The following is a 15,682-nucleotide window of genomic DNA, read 5'->3' on the forward strand; positions in this document are numbered from 1 at the left end:
GCCTTTTCCTTTAGCCCACTAAGCGCAGGGGTCTTCCTGGAGGGGGCAACTAAGAAGAGGCCTGTGGCTCTCCTACACCTCCCCCACGGCAGAGTCCCTTCAACAGCCTTTTGGCTCATTCATTCATTGATTTTCTCACTTGCTAATTGCCCCCTCACTGTTACCATTCACTAGGACGGCATGGCTCTGTGCCCGGGGAGAAAGGACTGTGGCATCTCTCCCAGCCTGGCGGAGCATACTTGTCCCAGCGGCCCTGCCGCTGGCTCCCCGTGTGAGCTTGGGCCAGTCACTGACCAGCTGGGACCTCAGTTTCCCCATGTCTACAATGGATAAGGCTAGCAGCTCCCTGCTAGGCCACGGTGAAGGTGTGAGATGAGGCCAGCCCTCGGTGAGAGCTTTAGAGCGGGGAGCTGCCGTGATTACTGTTGTGATTATCAGTAGCATTTTGAGGCCCCTGTGGGCTGGGCTGGGAGCGGGTGGCCCCAAAGTCCAGGGCCCAGGACTCGAGCCTCACTGAGCCATCACGACAGGCCCCTCCTCTTGGGGCTTCAGCCTTCTTGGCCCCCATCCCTCCTTTTCAAGGAAGGTCTGCTCCCACAAGGTACCTATGGCTTCTAGATCGGCAAGACATCCATCCTTCGGAGAGAAGTGAGAGTTGGGGATGGAGCTTGAAGCAGCCATTGGCCAACAGGGAGGCCTGGCCCCCCACACCCCGGCCTGCAGTGTGACCTGGAGCTGGTCCCACCTGCTCGGGCCTCGGTTTCCCCAGTCATACAGCGAGGGGGAGGGGCTGGACACCCCACCTTGGCCCGGACTGGCCCCTGTGCGTGTCACCCCGTCAGTAACGGGTTAGCTCGGAGCCTGTAATCACTTCGGGCCTGGGAAGAACTAACAGCGTCCCTGTAAATTGAGCTCTAATTGCGGCTTTCAGTGGAGTCAGCTGCTCCCCCGGTCCCCCTGCTCCCCCCGCTCCCCGCAGCTCTGAACCAGTGAGGTTGTCCCGGCCTGCCCTGCCAGGCCCAGGAATCCCCCAGAATTGTTCTGGCTCCCGGTGAACCAGATGGTTCAGGGACTGAAGTCCTTCCAGGCCTACCGTGCCTGAGGCGCTGAGCCTGGGCGCTTTGCATGGAGCCAACTCCAGGTCATGTCACCACGGCTCTGGGAGGCCAGGGCGACCGCGGCCGTTGTTGCAGAAGGGGAAACTGAGGCACAGAGCAGCAAATTCACCGGCCGAGTCCAGATAGGAACCTGGGTCGGTCTGATTCCAAGGCTTGGTTCCCTGCCTGAGGTCCAGGAGACACCTCACCCCAGCTCAGCCAAGCAACCCCCCACAACCCGCCCCACTCCCAGGGGCTTCGAGCCCCACCCCCCAGCCTTCCCTGTCCACATGCTCCTTCCCACTGGCGTTTGCAGATGAGGCCAGAGGCAGCTCCCCTCCTCGGGCGGGGCGCGGGCCTGCGGTTTCCCTGTTTGTTCTGGAAATCCCAGCTGCTTCCCCAAGGAGACAGCTAGTGGTTCCCAGGCCGCAGCCCCTCTCGGGCGGAGCCAGACCGCGACGGGCCGGCCTGGGAAGACTGCCCACCGGCCCTGCTGGGCTCCGCCAGGCCCTGGCGCTGGGTGGTCTGGGCGGGGGCCAGGGGGGCCCTTGATCCTGGCCATGGGGCAGGAGCCATGCCCCACGAGACTTGAGGCTGCCCTGCCAGGGACTGGAGGGATCCTGAAGGCCGGAGGTGGCTGGACTACATAGACGCAGACCTGGGTAGGGCAGGGTAGAGATACAGCCTTGGGGGGAGCCCAGGACGGAAGGCCCTAGGCACCGGGTCCCCTTGAGGGCTCAAGAGAAACATCCACCCAATTCAGGATTGTCATTTTTGGGTGGTTCCAACTCAACCATTGAGTTGATTCAGACAGGAACCCTCCTTAACGGTGGGTGGAGACGCCAGGGTTGGCAAGCAGAAGACCTAACATTCAGTCCTGTTTTCCTCTGGACCTCAGTTTCTCCATCTGTACAATGGGCAGAGGTCAGGACTCCATGCTCAGCAAGAGCTCCACCAGGCTGTGGTGGTGGGGTGGGCAGCCCAGGCTGGAAGGATCTCAGTTGTTCTCAAATTCATTTCCAGGGGCTTCTTCTTGCCCCCACTGAATCTTGTAGCCCACCCTCCTATACCCCTAGGCCTCTGTTCCCAGTGGTGACTGCCTGATGGAGTGGAAAGAGCTCCCACGGGTTGTGGAGTCTGACAGATTGCAGCTCCAATCCCAGCCACCGGCTCCCCGTGACCCTGGGCATGTTCCCCCGTCTTCCTGCCACATCGCTTCAAGCGCCATAGTGGTCCTTGTCCTGTCTCCAGCTCCTGGGCTCCTTGCCTGAACTCCAGAATTTTTCCGACTTCCTACCAGCGTGTCTAAAGTCCAATGGGCATCTCCAAGCTGCTGCTGCTGCTGCTAAGTCGCTTTAGTCGTGTCCGACTCTGTGCGACCCCATAGATGGAAGCCCACCAGGCACCCCTGTCCCTGGGATTCTCCAGGCAAGAACACTGGAGTGGGTTGCCATTTCCTTCTCCAATGCATGAAAGTGAAAAGTGAAAGGGAAGTCAGTCGTGTCCGACTCTTAGCGACCCCATGGACTACAGCCTACCAGGCTCCTCCATCCATGGGATTTTCCAAGCAAGAGTACTGGAGTGGGGTGCCATTGCCTTCTCCGATCTCCAAGCTAACATGATCCAAACAAACTATTTCCTCCCCAAATCTGCTCCACCATATCCACAGATGACATTTTACCTAGGTGCTCAGACGCCAAACTCCAGGCGCATCCCTGACTCCGCTGTTTCCCCTGCCCCCCTCCCAGGGTTCGGTCCATAAGCAAGCCCAGCTGGCTTCAGTTCCCAAACGTGTCTGGGATCCAGCTCCTTCCCGCCACCACCGTCCTCAGCTGGTCCAAGCCACCACCACCTCCACCCGCAGCAACAGAAAGGCCTCCGGACTGCCCTCCGGCGTCAGCTCCTGGCATTCCCGGTCGCCGCCTGGCAGCCGGAGCGATCTTTCCAAAGCATAAGCTGGATCGGGTCACTCGCTTCGTCTGACCTTCCCCTGAGACAGAAGATGCAGGTACTTCCTGTTGTTCCCCATGGGACACAGTTCCATCCGCCCCTCCCACCTTAACCCACCTACTGTCTCCCCCTTCTCTGGGCTCCAGCCACTTTGGTTATGTCTGTCACTCAAGCACATTAAGCTTATTCCTGTCCCTGGGTCTTTGCACTTGCTTTGCCTGACTTGGAATAATCGTTCCTCCAGCTCCTTGCAAAGTTATCGCCTTACCAACTCGGTCACAGCCAAGCCTCCTCTGGTCTTCACTGACCACCAGCCATAGCAGGGCCCCCAGTCACTCTCTGGACCTTCGTTTAAGACCTGACTCATCAGAAAAGACCCTGATGCTGGGAAAGATTGAGGGCAGGAGGAGAAGGAAACGACAGAGGATGAGATGGTTGGATGGCATCACTGACTCAGTGGACGTGAGTCTGAGTAAGCTCCTGGATTTGGTGATGGACAGGGAGGCCTGGCGTGCTGCCGTCCATGGAGTCGCAAGGAGTCAGACATGACTGAGCGACTGAGCTGAACTGAACTGAAAAGGAGAGTAAATGCCAGTGCCCTACCTAAGAGAGTGGGAAGAGATGGTCAGGGAGGAGGGGGTACTGAAATGCCAGGCTGAGGCAGGCACCGGGCCCCTGTGAGTCCTCCTCTCTCCCTGGCATCCGCAGTGCCCAGGGGTCAGGGGACGGTGAGGACCCTTTGCCGGGGGTTTGCCCCTTGGCTGGGGTCCTCTGCCCATTTCACTCTGTGACTTCAACCTGGTGCCTGACCCTCTCTTGCTTACCTCCCCTCTGGTGCAGAAGCCGACTCCAGCCCTGAGTTTGTCTGGGGATGGTCCCTCAGGAGTGGAGGGCTCAGGGCCAAAGACCCCTCCAGCGCTGACTCTTGCCCCGAGTGTGGGCACAGTACCCTCACGCCTTGAGAACAGGCAGCAGCTACTCAGGCCTTGACCCTGCAAGGACCCTGGGAGAAGAGGGAACGATCATACTTCCAACCTTTCCAGGGACTTCTCTGGTGGTCCAGCGGCTAAGACTCCACGCTACGAAGTGCGAGGGGCCTGCGCTCAATTCCTGGCTGGGGAGCTGGATTCCACGTGCCGCAGCTGAAGATTCCGCATGCTGCAGCTAAGGCCCAGGGCAGCCAAATAAATAAACAGGAAAAAACGAAACCAAAAACCTGTCCACACCCTGCCCCAGAGCCCTCTTTCTCATCCCAGCCCAGTCCTGTGTCATCAGGACACGGCCTCTTAGCTGCCACTGTTCCCCAACCAGGTCACCTGAGTGGCAGGAGGTCTGAGGACCTCGGAGAGCTTGGGGCCACCTGCCCTGGCACGGGCCGGGGGAGGCCGGGGTTCTGCCCAAGGCTACCGGGCGCTCCCCACTAGGACAAGGGCACAGGCTCAGGGGGTCAGGATGTCCTGACTGACGCCGGCAGCCCACTCCCTTGAATCTTTACGGGGTTACAATCCGGATCCTCGTTTTTGCCCCTCACCCTGCGCGGTGCGTGGTTAAATCTCACACCCTGCAGCCGCACTGTCTGCCTTTATAGTGAAGTCACTCGGTCGTGTCCAGCTCTTTGCGACCCCATGGACTGTAGCCTACCAGGCTCCTCTGCCCATGGGGTTTTCCAGGCAAGAGTACTGGAGTGGGTGGCCGTTTTCTTCTCCCGGGGATCTTCTCAACCCAGGGATCGAACTCAGGTCTCCTGCATTGCAGGCAGACGCTTTACCGTCTGAGCCAGTTGCTGCTGCTGCTAAGTCGCTTCAGTGGTGTCCAACTCTGTGTGACCCCATAGATGGCAGCCCACCATGCTCCACCATCCCTGGGATTCTCCAGGCAAGAACACTGGAGTGGGTTGCCATTTCCTTCTCCAATGCATGAAAGTGAAAAGTGAAAGTGAAGTCGCTCAGTTGTGTCTGACTCTTTGCGACCCCATGGACTGTAACCCACCAGGCTCCTCCATCCATGGGATTTTTACAGGCAAGAATACTGGAGTGGGTGGCCGTTTCCTCCTCCAGGGGATCTTCTCAACCCCCTGGAGAACCCAGGTCTCCTGCATTGCAGGCAGACGCTTTACCGTCTGAGCCAGCAGGGAAGCCCAATTTTGCCTTTATATCCTCCTCCATATCCTGTTAAAAACAGTTGTGGGACTTCACATAGGTTATCAGATTTCTCTGTGCATCCGTCTCCTCATCCGTAAACCAGAGACAGCAGCGGTCCCTGCCCTCTGAGAGTGGTTGGGAGGGTGAATGGGTTAGGCTCCCTGTGAGGCACTCGGAAGGGTCCCGGGCATGCAGGGAGCCCCGTGGAAAGGTCTGGGCTTCGCTGGCAATGGTGTACCCACTGCCTCAGCGACTCTAAGCCTGGGTTCTCATGGGCAGGGAGGGAGACGTGGTACTGGCCGGTTGGCCCGGCCTGCCCTTGCCGGGCTGGTGGGTCACATGTGTGCCTCCCATCCTGAGGTTGGGGGCAGATGACCGAGGAGTCAGAAAGGAGCCTGGCACCATGATCAAGGCAGCATCACAAGGAGGCCCTGGGAAGCCACACAGGAGCCCAAATCCTCTTCTGAGAACTTAATCCCTTCACCCCACCCCCGGATCAGCTGGAGCTAGATCTTGGTGGGAGGTCTTGGGGGTAAGCCACCAGGGCTAATTATAAACGCTGCTGGTTTGGGGCTCTCACCACCCCATTGAAGGGCTTCTGCGGCAATGGGGTCTGGGTTGTTTTCCTTGGAGAGATGAGGGCCTCGGAGGGGGTGGGGGGAGGTGGACTCAGGGGTCAAGGGTTCAACTTGCAGCTGTCACTTAAGAAACACGGAACAGGTCACTGTGCCCTGCCAAGCCTCAACTTTCTCATCTGTAAAATGGGGATGACAGTGCCCGGGTCACGGGATGGCGGTGGGCTATGTGGATGTGTCCAGTATACACCCCCCACCACCTCCCCAAGGGCAGCAACCTCACTGCACGTCTCGGGTGCTTAGTAGGGTGTGTGGTGCATTGTGGGCCTCCTGCTCCCTCCTGCCTTCCCTCTCAGCGCAGTCAGTCTGCTGACCACCCACCCACTCACACGCAGGTCCGGTTTCCCTCTTCATAAGCAGGACTGAGACCCACAGGCGCAGATCTGGGGCCTGTTTCTTCCTGCTTGTCCCCATGGCCCCAGCGTCCCCTGCCTGGCCTCCTGTAGCAGACTTCTTGCTGGCCTCTCAGCCTCTAGCTCTTCTCAAAGCTGCTCTCAAAGCTGGCAGAGCCAAGATGGTCTTTTGAAAGCGATGTGCACGTCTGGTTCCAGAACCTTCCGTGGCTCCCCAGGGTCTCCAAGGTCGCCTCCCAGCTTCTTGGGATGGTATCGTAGGCTCCCCCACTCATGTCTCCCTGCAGGGTCCCCTCTAACTCTGCTCTGTGGCCTCAAGCCCCGCCTCAGTCCTCTCCTAGTCAAGCCCCAGCTCATTCATTGCCCTGTCTCTGTGCCCATCCCACCCGTGCCCCAGCTGGTGAGGTGCCCTCTCTATGCCCTCAATGGAGAAGTCTTGGAGAAGACTCTCAAGGGTCCCTTGGACAGCAAGGAGATCCAACCAGTCAGTCCTAAAGGAAATCAACCCTGGATACTCACTGGAAGGACTGAATTGAAGCGCCAATACTTTGGCCACCTGATGCAAACAGCAGCTTTGGGGCTCTTGGGGCTGTTTCTATCTCAAACACCACCAGATGTTTGAGATAGAAATGAACTCATTGTGTTAAATTCTGGATTTCTCTTTAACAGAAGACAATGTTAAAGACTCATTGGAAAAGACCCTGATGTTGGGAAAGACTGAAGGCAAAGGAGAAGAGTGCTGTAGAGGGTGGGATGGCTGGATGGCATCACCAACTCGATGCACATGAGTTTGGGTGCACTCCGGGCGTTGGTGATGGACTGGGAGGCCTGGCTTGCTGCAGTCCATGGGGTCGCAAAGACTCGGACACGACTGAGCGACTGAACAACAACAACTCTTCCCCCATGGTTCCTTGCGTCCCCATCGCGCTGGGATTCCCTCTGGCATTCTCTTCCATGAGACACGAGCTTCCTGAGGACAGGAAGCCCGTTCACTGTCGTCGCCCAGGTGTGGCCCAGAATAAGGCAGAGGCCACACGCCCAGTTTCCACCATGGCCAGACAAGGAACACCAGTCCACAGGGGCTTCCTGTAGGAGGACAGACGGGAATGCTGGGGAGTGTGGCAGGCAGGAGAGCTACACCCATGACGGGCGGCTGTCTCTCAGCTCTGACTGACCACTGCCCTGCATAAATGTGGGGCAAGGCGAGCAGACCTTCCAATTTTTCAACCAAGCCAGAACTCCAAATCTTTTGTGCAAGTTCCCAGTGTTTTAAAACACTATGAGGATAATCAGTGACATCTGGGGAGCACGAATGGGAGGTGCCCTGAGCACACGTGAAGCTGAGACAAAACAACCCAGACCTCCCACACCCCTTCCTTACTGTGGAGGAAAGGGCTCAGCGGTGGGGGGAGGGGCAGCGATAGACATCTCGGGAGGAGGGGCTGGGGGTGCTGCTAACCCTCCTACGAGAGAGAGACATCCGGCCCCAAGTGCCAAGAGTGCCCAGGTTGAGAACCAGAAAACTAAGACCGTGGCATCTCGCCCATCACTTCATGGCAAATAGATGGGGAAACAATGCAAACAGTGACAGATTTTTATTTTGAGGGGCTCCAAAATCACTGCAGATGGTGACTGCAGCCATGAAATTAAAAGATGCTTGCTCCTTGGAAGAAAAGTTATGACCAATCTAGATAGCAGATTAAAAAGCAGAGACATTACTTTGCCAACAAAGGTCTGTCTAGTCAAAGCTATGGTTTTTCCAGTGGTCATGTATGGATATGAGAGTTGGACTATAAAGAAAGCTGAGCACCGAAGAATTGATGCTTTTGAACTGTGGTGTTGGAGAAGACTCTTGAGAGTCCCTTGGACTGCAAGGAGATCCAACCAGTCCATCCTAAAGGAGATCAGTCCTGAATATTCTTTGGAAGGACTGATGCTGAAGCTGAAGCTCCAATACTTAGGCCACCTGATGGGAAGAACTGACTCATTTGAAAAGACCCTGATACTGGAAAAGATTGAAGGCGGGAGAAGGGGACGACAGAGGATGAGATGGTTGGATGGCACCATCACTGACTCGATGGATGTGAGTTTGAGTAAATTCCAGGAGTTCGTGATGGACACAGAGGCCTGGTATGCTGCAGTCCATGGGGTTGCAAAGAGTCGGACATGACTGAGGGACTGAACTGAACTGAAGAGTTGGTGGTGGGAAGTGTCTGCTCAACCAAAGACTACATTTCCCAGCCTCCTTTGCATCCAGGTAGAATCATGTGACTAGTTCTCACCAATGGACTGTGAGTAGGAGTCATGAGTGTCGCTTCCAGGAAGAAGTGATTAAAACATGAGCGTGAGCCCCCCTCCCCTTCCACCCCTTCCCTCATCAGTGTGCTGGCCAGATGGAATTTAGATAGGCATTCTGGTTAAGATGGAACCTCTGGAATTTAGAGGAGGGCAGAGCCACATGGTGGAACAAGCCTGGGTCCCAAGCACCTGACCAGAGGCACCCCGAGATGTTTGAGATAGAAATGAACTCGTTGTGTTAAATTCCAGATTTCTGTTTAACAGAAGACAGGGTTATCTGGATGACTAGAAGAGGATTTGTCAGCTTGAGATTTGTTCTTCCTCACTGAGAAAATGTCTTACTGTTACACTTAGCCTCTAGTTATGGGGGGATGGGTGGAGCTGGGACTTCGGCCTGGACCCCTGGCCTGGATTAGGACTCAGAGCCACCAACAGTTAGAATAAAGGGGTGATGAGTGAGCTGACGGTGCGTGCGGGGCCCAGCCTGGGTAAGGGAGGCCCTGGAGCAGTCAGAGCACCCTTGATTCTTCTTGAAGCATACACACATGAGCCACAGCCTGGACTCGTGCTAGGAGGAGCTAGGAACTCCCTCGTGGGATCCTGAGAGCTCAGTGTGTGCAGCTCAGTGTCGGGATAGTACATTCAGATGTTAGGAATGGAACATCAGCGAAGTTAAAGAACTCTCCTGAGTTCATGGAAGCGAGAAAGTGATGGGAACCCCTATGTCTCTGACCGGCGGCAGCCCGGGCTTTTGAACCCCATCCCAAAGTTTAATAAATGATGTTGGTGCTTTCCTTGTATCCTTTGAGCATTTACTGTCCTGGCTCAGGCTTTGGGGCTTGCTCTCAGCCCTTCCGGGGGGGGGTTGGAAGGGCCAGGGTGTTCATTTCTTCAGAACAGCTCTAAGCCAGTGAGAAAGGAGAGCTGAAGAATAAATACCCCAGCTCCCTCACTCCGCAGTGAGATAACCCTGAGATGCATCTCCCTTGTATCCTGGAGGCCCACAGTGGGACAGCCCGGGTTGCCCATCATGGTGACCTGCTTCACACACACCCTTTCCTTTCCCGGCTCACTTCCCCACTCTGCCTGGTGCTTCCTGGGTTCCTTTTCGTAACCCAGGGATTGGAACTGCATCCCCTGCATTGGCAGGTTTCTTTACCGCTGAGCCACTTGGGAAGCCCCTTTACAAACTGTATTCAAATCCTTGTCACAGGCTCCGCCTCAGAAGAACCCAACCTAAGACACAAGTGTGGTTTGCACACCCGTGGGGTTTGTACACTGACTTTGCGTGGTACCGGTGAACTTTTAAAGACAGACTGCTTAAATGTGAATTTAAAGAAGTGTTTAGGACGTGACAATAGAGACATGGCAAAAATTGTGAAGATGGTATGAGAACAACAAATGAAAATGCGGCACTGTACAGTTACAGGCAAGGCGTCTGCCTGGCAGGAATGTGGGCACGTAGTTTACTAGCCCAGCATCAGCTTGGCTGTGCCCTTTTTGCCAGGACTGCTGGGAAACTTAAATCTTCTCAGCTGCATTTTTTTTTTTTTCGTATTTTCATTCTTGAAGGATGCCTTGCTTCTAACATACAATTTCTTGCCGAGTTCATTTTTAACTAGTGTGTGTTATGAGTCATTAGTACCGGCTGCTTCAGAGCCTAGTTGGCAGGAGGCTGGAAATGCATTATAAATACAGGATGTCATTAAGTGTGGGAACCTTGGACTCAAACCCCAGCTCCACGGCTTGGGGGACCTTGGGCCCTCATGTCACTTGCTGCACCCTGGTTTCATCGTCTATAAATGTGGATGGACCAAGGGGGCCTGCTTCTTAAGATGAAATGAATCCACATAAGCATCACGCTCAGAGACCGGCAGACAGTAAATAATCATCATTATCATCATGACTGAGTCTTTCGTTCCAGGAAGGCAAGAGGAGCAAACTTGGGGTCCTCTCCCCCAATATCAGGTGTAACCCTGAGTGTGTACCCAGCCTTGACAATCAGGAGTGGACAGATCACCATCCCTGTCTAGGCTGAGGCTCTGTGAGGTCAACCCCTAACCTCTCAGGCTGGTATGGTGCCTGGCGCATGCTCAATACTCGCTGAATGAACGGATGAGGGAGCGGGTACGATGGGCCACGGCGGGCAGCTGTTTGAGGGCACCACGCAGCAAGGGCGTCCCGGGGCACTTGAAAGCCTTCCTGCTGTGGGCTGTGGGCTCAGAGGCACCGTTCTTTAATCCTCATGGTAGTCCTGCAGTGGGCTGCCTCCCACGTTACAGATAAGAAAACAGAGAGGCAGAGACGCAAAGGACTCTGTCCACAGTCACCCGGGTAATGCGTGGCGAAGCCCTCAGGTCAGCGGGAGACCCCTTCTCCTCCCCATCCAACCCCACCTGCGTGCGCTTCTGGGCCCCGAGTCCTGCTCTCCCCAGAGAAATGAGCTTATTTCAGTCTCTTCCTCACTGACCACAAAGACTCAGTCCTGTCCTCAGAAATATTTGGAAAGTTTTATTTAAATGTTTTGTGTTCCCTTTTAACCAACACCAAAAAGAGAAAATTTTTTGGCTGTTTCGAACAGGAGCGTCCCTTCAGAGAGGCTGGCATGTGTGTTTAGAGCCGGGAAGCGTCCGCTTTGCCAGGCTCCTCTTCCCAGCCTGGGTCACCCGGGGCTGGATGGCCAGTCCTCGGAACCGACTTCCTGGGAGCCCCGGGGCGACCTTGGAATGAGGGAGTGAGCAAACCTCCCTCCCGAGGAGGACCTGGTCTCCCCTGCAGTTATGGACAGACTTGGGGAACGGGCCATGAGCCTGGTGGGTTCCAGAGGGACGGGGAAGGGGGTGGGGGAGGGTCAGATCCGGAATGTTCCATAGAAGCTCCAGGGCCTCTGGGTCTGGAGAAATAGAGTTGCTAGAAAAATAAGAGGCTTTGAGAAGTTTTGCAGTCTATGCTCTCTGCCTGCCCAAGAGAAACCTACCCTGTCGGCCAGAAGGGGGCAGCGGGTGGCGGGGGAGGCTGGAGGCCAGCAACTGATCTGGCCGCAGTGGAGGATTCCAGAGGGGAGCCAGGTGGGCGGCAGGCAGACTTTGGTTTCCTGGGTCCCCTTGCCGGCAGCGGCAGAGGCGGTGGGGGTCTCTGCCTCCTGCCTCTTTGAGGTGTGGGCTGCCAGGCTGTGGGCAGCACCGGCCATCGGTCATGGGCTGGTGGGTGCCCGGGCCCCGGGCCCTCAGAACAGGCTGCCCAGAGGAAGCAGGGCCAGCAGGAGCAGCAGGGGGCCGGGGGAGGGGCTGCCGGACGAGCTGGCTGAGGCACAGTGGTCGCGGTTGGCACCAATGCAGGCTGCGTAGGCCATCACGTGGGGGATGTAGTTCTGCTCGTGGACGCCGTGCAGCAGGTGCGCCATGGGGCCCTTGGCAAAGACGGCCACGTCCTCGCCGCCGTGGGTCTCGTGGCGCAGGGGCACCGCGGACTGCGCCTGGTAGTTATTGTGAGCTGTGGGCCAGAGAAACGCTTGCTGAGCGCCTGCCAGGGGGCCTGGCACGATGCAGCAGCTTTCCGTGCCCACTTCTGGGCTGGCTCAAATGCCCTCCTCCCCCATATTTTTTTCCGAGGGGGGACCACTCTGTGCAGCACATGGGATCCCAGTTCCCCAACCAGGGATTGATCAAACCCACGCCACCTGCATCGGGAGCGTGGAGTCTTCAACCACTGGGCCACTCGGCAAGTCCCAAATGCCCCCATTTTATAGACGAGGAAGCTGAGGTTCAGTGCAGGGAAGTCATTTCCTACACCAGGCCACAGGACTCAAGCCTGAGTCTGTTGACACAGAAGTCTGCCCTCTCAACCCACAGATCTCATCTGGGCTGTCTGGATTAGAAGGGAAGAGCCAACCCAGGAAAAGCTTCTGATCCTGGGCTGTGCCCTTAGACCCCCAGCGGGGTGCTGGGGACATCATGAACAAATATTCAACAATATGCAATCAGATAAGCAAACTGGGAAGGCGCGCACACACTGGAACACTATACAGCCAGTAAAAACGACGGTGCAGCACAGCACGTGCCAGGCCCCACACTGAGCTCATCAGGTCTAGCTAGCCCTTCAGACAACCCCGGGAGGCAGACCATTCTTCAGAGGGAAACTGAAAATGAGGAAGGTGAAGTTAAGTGCCCAAGGTCACAGAGTTGCTGGATTTTCGGAGGGGATTCAAGTTGACATTGTTCTGACTCAATGACTCAACTCCTGTCTATCCTGGGACACCTCGCTCCCAGCCTTAACCGGAGGACTGTACTGTTTCTGAGCTCATCCCTGAGAGGGTTCCCTGTCCCCTCCCAGCCCTGGGCCTTGGTTCTCACCGTAGTCCACCATGGAGACATTCTCTCGCTCACCACCCACCACCTTGTAGCCAGGCCCGTTGCCGTATAGGATGGCGGTGAACGGCTTCTTGTCTGTGTCACTCACCATGGGGGCCAGACCTGCACAAGAAGGCATTGGTCCAGGGGTCCTGTTGGAGCACCAGGGGTACAGGCCCTAACCCCCGGCTAGGACCCCTGGGTCCCCTCCCAAGGAAGCCACCTTCCAAGCCCAATTTATTTCCAACCAAACATCCCTCAGTTTTTATTGTGCCCATGTCCTCCCATCTCTTGGTCCATCCACCCCTCATCCGTCCATCCATCCCTCCATCCTCTCCTCTCCCCTGTCCATTAATCCATCCTGCCTCTCATTCTTCTACCTATCCATCATCCCGGTGGCCACCCATGCACCCAGGCATCACTTCCCTCCATGCCCCCCACCCTCTATTCCCCCACCTGCCAGTGACGTCTCTTCCCTCCCCAGTTCCATGTCCCACATGTGCCAGGCCCTGGGCTTGCCAGCTCTCCTCCTCTACCCCCACTCCCGGATGGCAGACCCTGGGAATGCCCAGTACCTACCCCAATGGAGGCCTACCTACCAAAGATCGAGTTGCCACGGGGGGTGTACCCGCCAAAGGTAAAGACGTGGGAGTGGTCAGCGGTGACAACGGTCAGCGTGTCTTCTACGGAGGTCATAGCACCCGCCTGCCCGATGGCCTGGTCCATCTCCACCGCCTCGTGCAGTGCCTGCTTGGCTTTGCCCTCGTGGTGCCCGTGGTCAATCCTGCCCCCTTGGGATGCCAAGGCAAAGGCCTCTGGTCAGGGGGCGGGGAAGGAGGTGTTATCCCCGATTCCCATCCCCCTGGGTTAACCGCCAGGTTAACCTCTTTGATGGGAGCTCCCCTGGGCCAGGCACCATGCTGGGCATTTAATACAGCTGTTCAACCTTCCCAGCAGCTCAGACGGTGAGTCGCTGGACCACAGGCCCACGTGTGGACACTGCAAAGTCAGGCTTAAAGCAGATCCACCATCCGATCCGACACTGCTTCCTGAGCTGTTTCCTTAGCTGCTCAGAGTCCCTGAAGATCTCAGAGAGTTAGGGAAAGGACCCAACATGCCTAAATACCTACTAGGTGCCAGACAGAACAAGCTGACGTCTTGTTCCCCATTCCTGACAACTGGGGTAGAGATGGGCACAATCAGCCCAGTTTACAGATGGAACAGCTGAGGCTGAGAGTGAGGAAGTGACGTGTCGAAGGTGAGATCTGCTGGGCTTTGAATTCAGATGACCCACTCTAAAGCCCTGTTTTTCCATCTTTGAATACACCCACTCTGAGTGTAAAGTGAAAGTGAAAGTCGCTCAGTCCTATCCAACTCTTTGCGACCCCATGGAGTATACAGTCCATGGAATTCTCCAGGCCAGAATACTGGCATGGGTAGCCTTTCCTTTCTCCAGGGGATCTTCTGAACCCAGCAAATGCTTTACAAGCTGGGCCACAAGGGAAGCCCAAGAATACTGGAGTGAGTAGCCTATTCCTTCTCCAGGGGATCTTCCTGACCCAGGAGTCGAACTGGGGTCTCCTGCATTGCAGGCATATTCTCTACCAACTGAGCTCTCAGGGAATCACTCCAAATTACTGCGTGCGAAGCACACTCTTAGAGGGGAAAAGCCCTTGGTGCCTGGGCAGCGCCCACAGCAGGCTTCCATACAGGCCTGGAGAAGCCTGCACCCCATGCTGCCTCCCCCAGGTGAGCAGAGGAGGCCTGGCTGGAAGATTACAGCTGAGACTGCGACTGCAGGGAGCACCTCCCATCTCTAAGAGGACACTCCCAACTCTGAGGGTCCGGAGCCTGGGCGCCTGGCCGCCCTGCCTTCCTGCTGGCCTGGGCCTCACCACACAGGCCTGGCCGGCTGGCAGGGTGGGTCCCTCCTTTGTTGTGGCTCTGGGAGCAGCTGGCCTTGCCGGCCCGGTCCTGGCCCTGCTCACAAAGAGGACCGCTCCCGAGGGAGCTCGTGCTCGTCACCACTGGTTCCTGGCTGCTTCCTCAGCATCAGAGGCCCGTTCAGGGCCAGGCCGAGACCGCCGTGCTTGAGTGGGAACCCCAGCGTTTGGCAGGAAGGCAGCCAAGCTGGGTTGGCGGCCGCGGGCCTCTGGAGAGGGGAAGGGCCCGAGCGTGTGTGTATGTACGGTGGGAGGATGTGTGCAAGTGTGTCCGTGTGTGTGTGTGTCCAGGCAGAACGTGAATAGTTGTTAGAACTTTGGAAGATTCCAGAGACTTTATCATTTCCTCTTACTTTCTATTGTGATCGCCTTAGCTATTGGGCAATCATAATAATGATAATAATAGAAGCATTGAGGGTTTATTCTCTGCTGGGCCCCCTTCCAAGTACATTATGTCTCTGGACGCAATGGATGCTAATAGTCCTTCTTGGAGAAGGGGACTATTTGGGGCCTCATTTTTACAGCAATGCACAGGTAACAGTCACAGAAGCCAGTGGGTGGCAGCACTCAGACAACGAGTCCAGGGCCTTAAGACAGCGCCGGGAAACCCCAGGAGTACTGGCAGACAGCACTGCTGCCTCCTGAGGGCCTGGCTCTCCCAGCCCTGGGGCCCCCAGGATACACCCAGGGGCTGCCCTGGGCCGTCTCCTCTCTAACCTTGGCCCCACATGGGCCTAGTCACAGCAGAGGTCCGCTGTCCAGCTGTGAGGGCAGCCACAGACCAATGGGCATCTGGTCGACCCTGGGCTGGTATCCTTGGGCCCAGCCAGGCAGCTGCTCAGGGCACCTCTGACTACAGGGGCTTGCAGACTTGTCTTTGGGAAGGAGTGAAGCTGAGGGGGCTGCACACCCCTCC

At 56.6% G+C, this 15,682-nt stretch overlaps 1 protein-coding gene across 1 annotated transcript in view; it reads right to left on the minus strand.

Annotated features, from left to right (window-relative positions):
• Nucleotides 1-10,965: 10,965 nt before the first annotated feature.
• ALPL (alkaline phosphatase, biomineralization associated) overlaps nucleotides 10,966-15,682 on the minus strand; it is a 63,683-nt gene continuing 58,966 nt past the window's right edge. Inside the window, 3 exon segments of the mRNA XM_027521298.1 lie at nucleotides 10,966-11,966; nucleotides 12,827-12,946; nucleotides 13,423-13,614. Of these exon segments, the coding sequence (XP_027377099.1) occupies nucleotides 11,701-11,966; nucleotides 12,827-12,946; nucleotides 13,423-13,614 (578 nt within the window). The 3' untranslated portion in view covers nucleotides 10,966-11,700.

Source organism: Bos indicus x Bos taurus, chromosome 2 (assembly GCF_003369695.1).
Source record: "Bos indicus x Bos taurus breed Angus x Brahman F1 hybrid chromosome 2, Bos_hybrid_MaternalHap_v2.0, whole genome shotgun sequence".
NCBI lineage: Eukaryota > Metazoa > Chordata > Mammalia > Artiodactyla > Bovidae > Bos > Bos indicus x Bos taurus.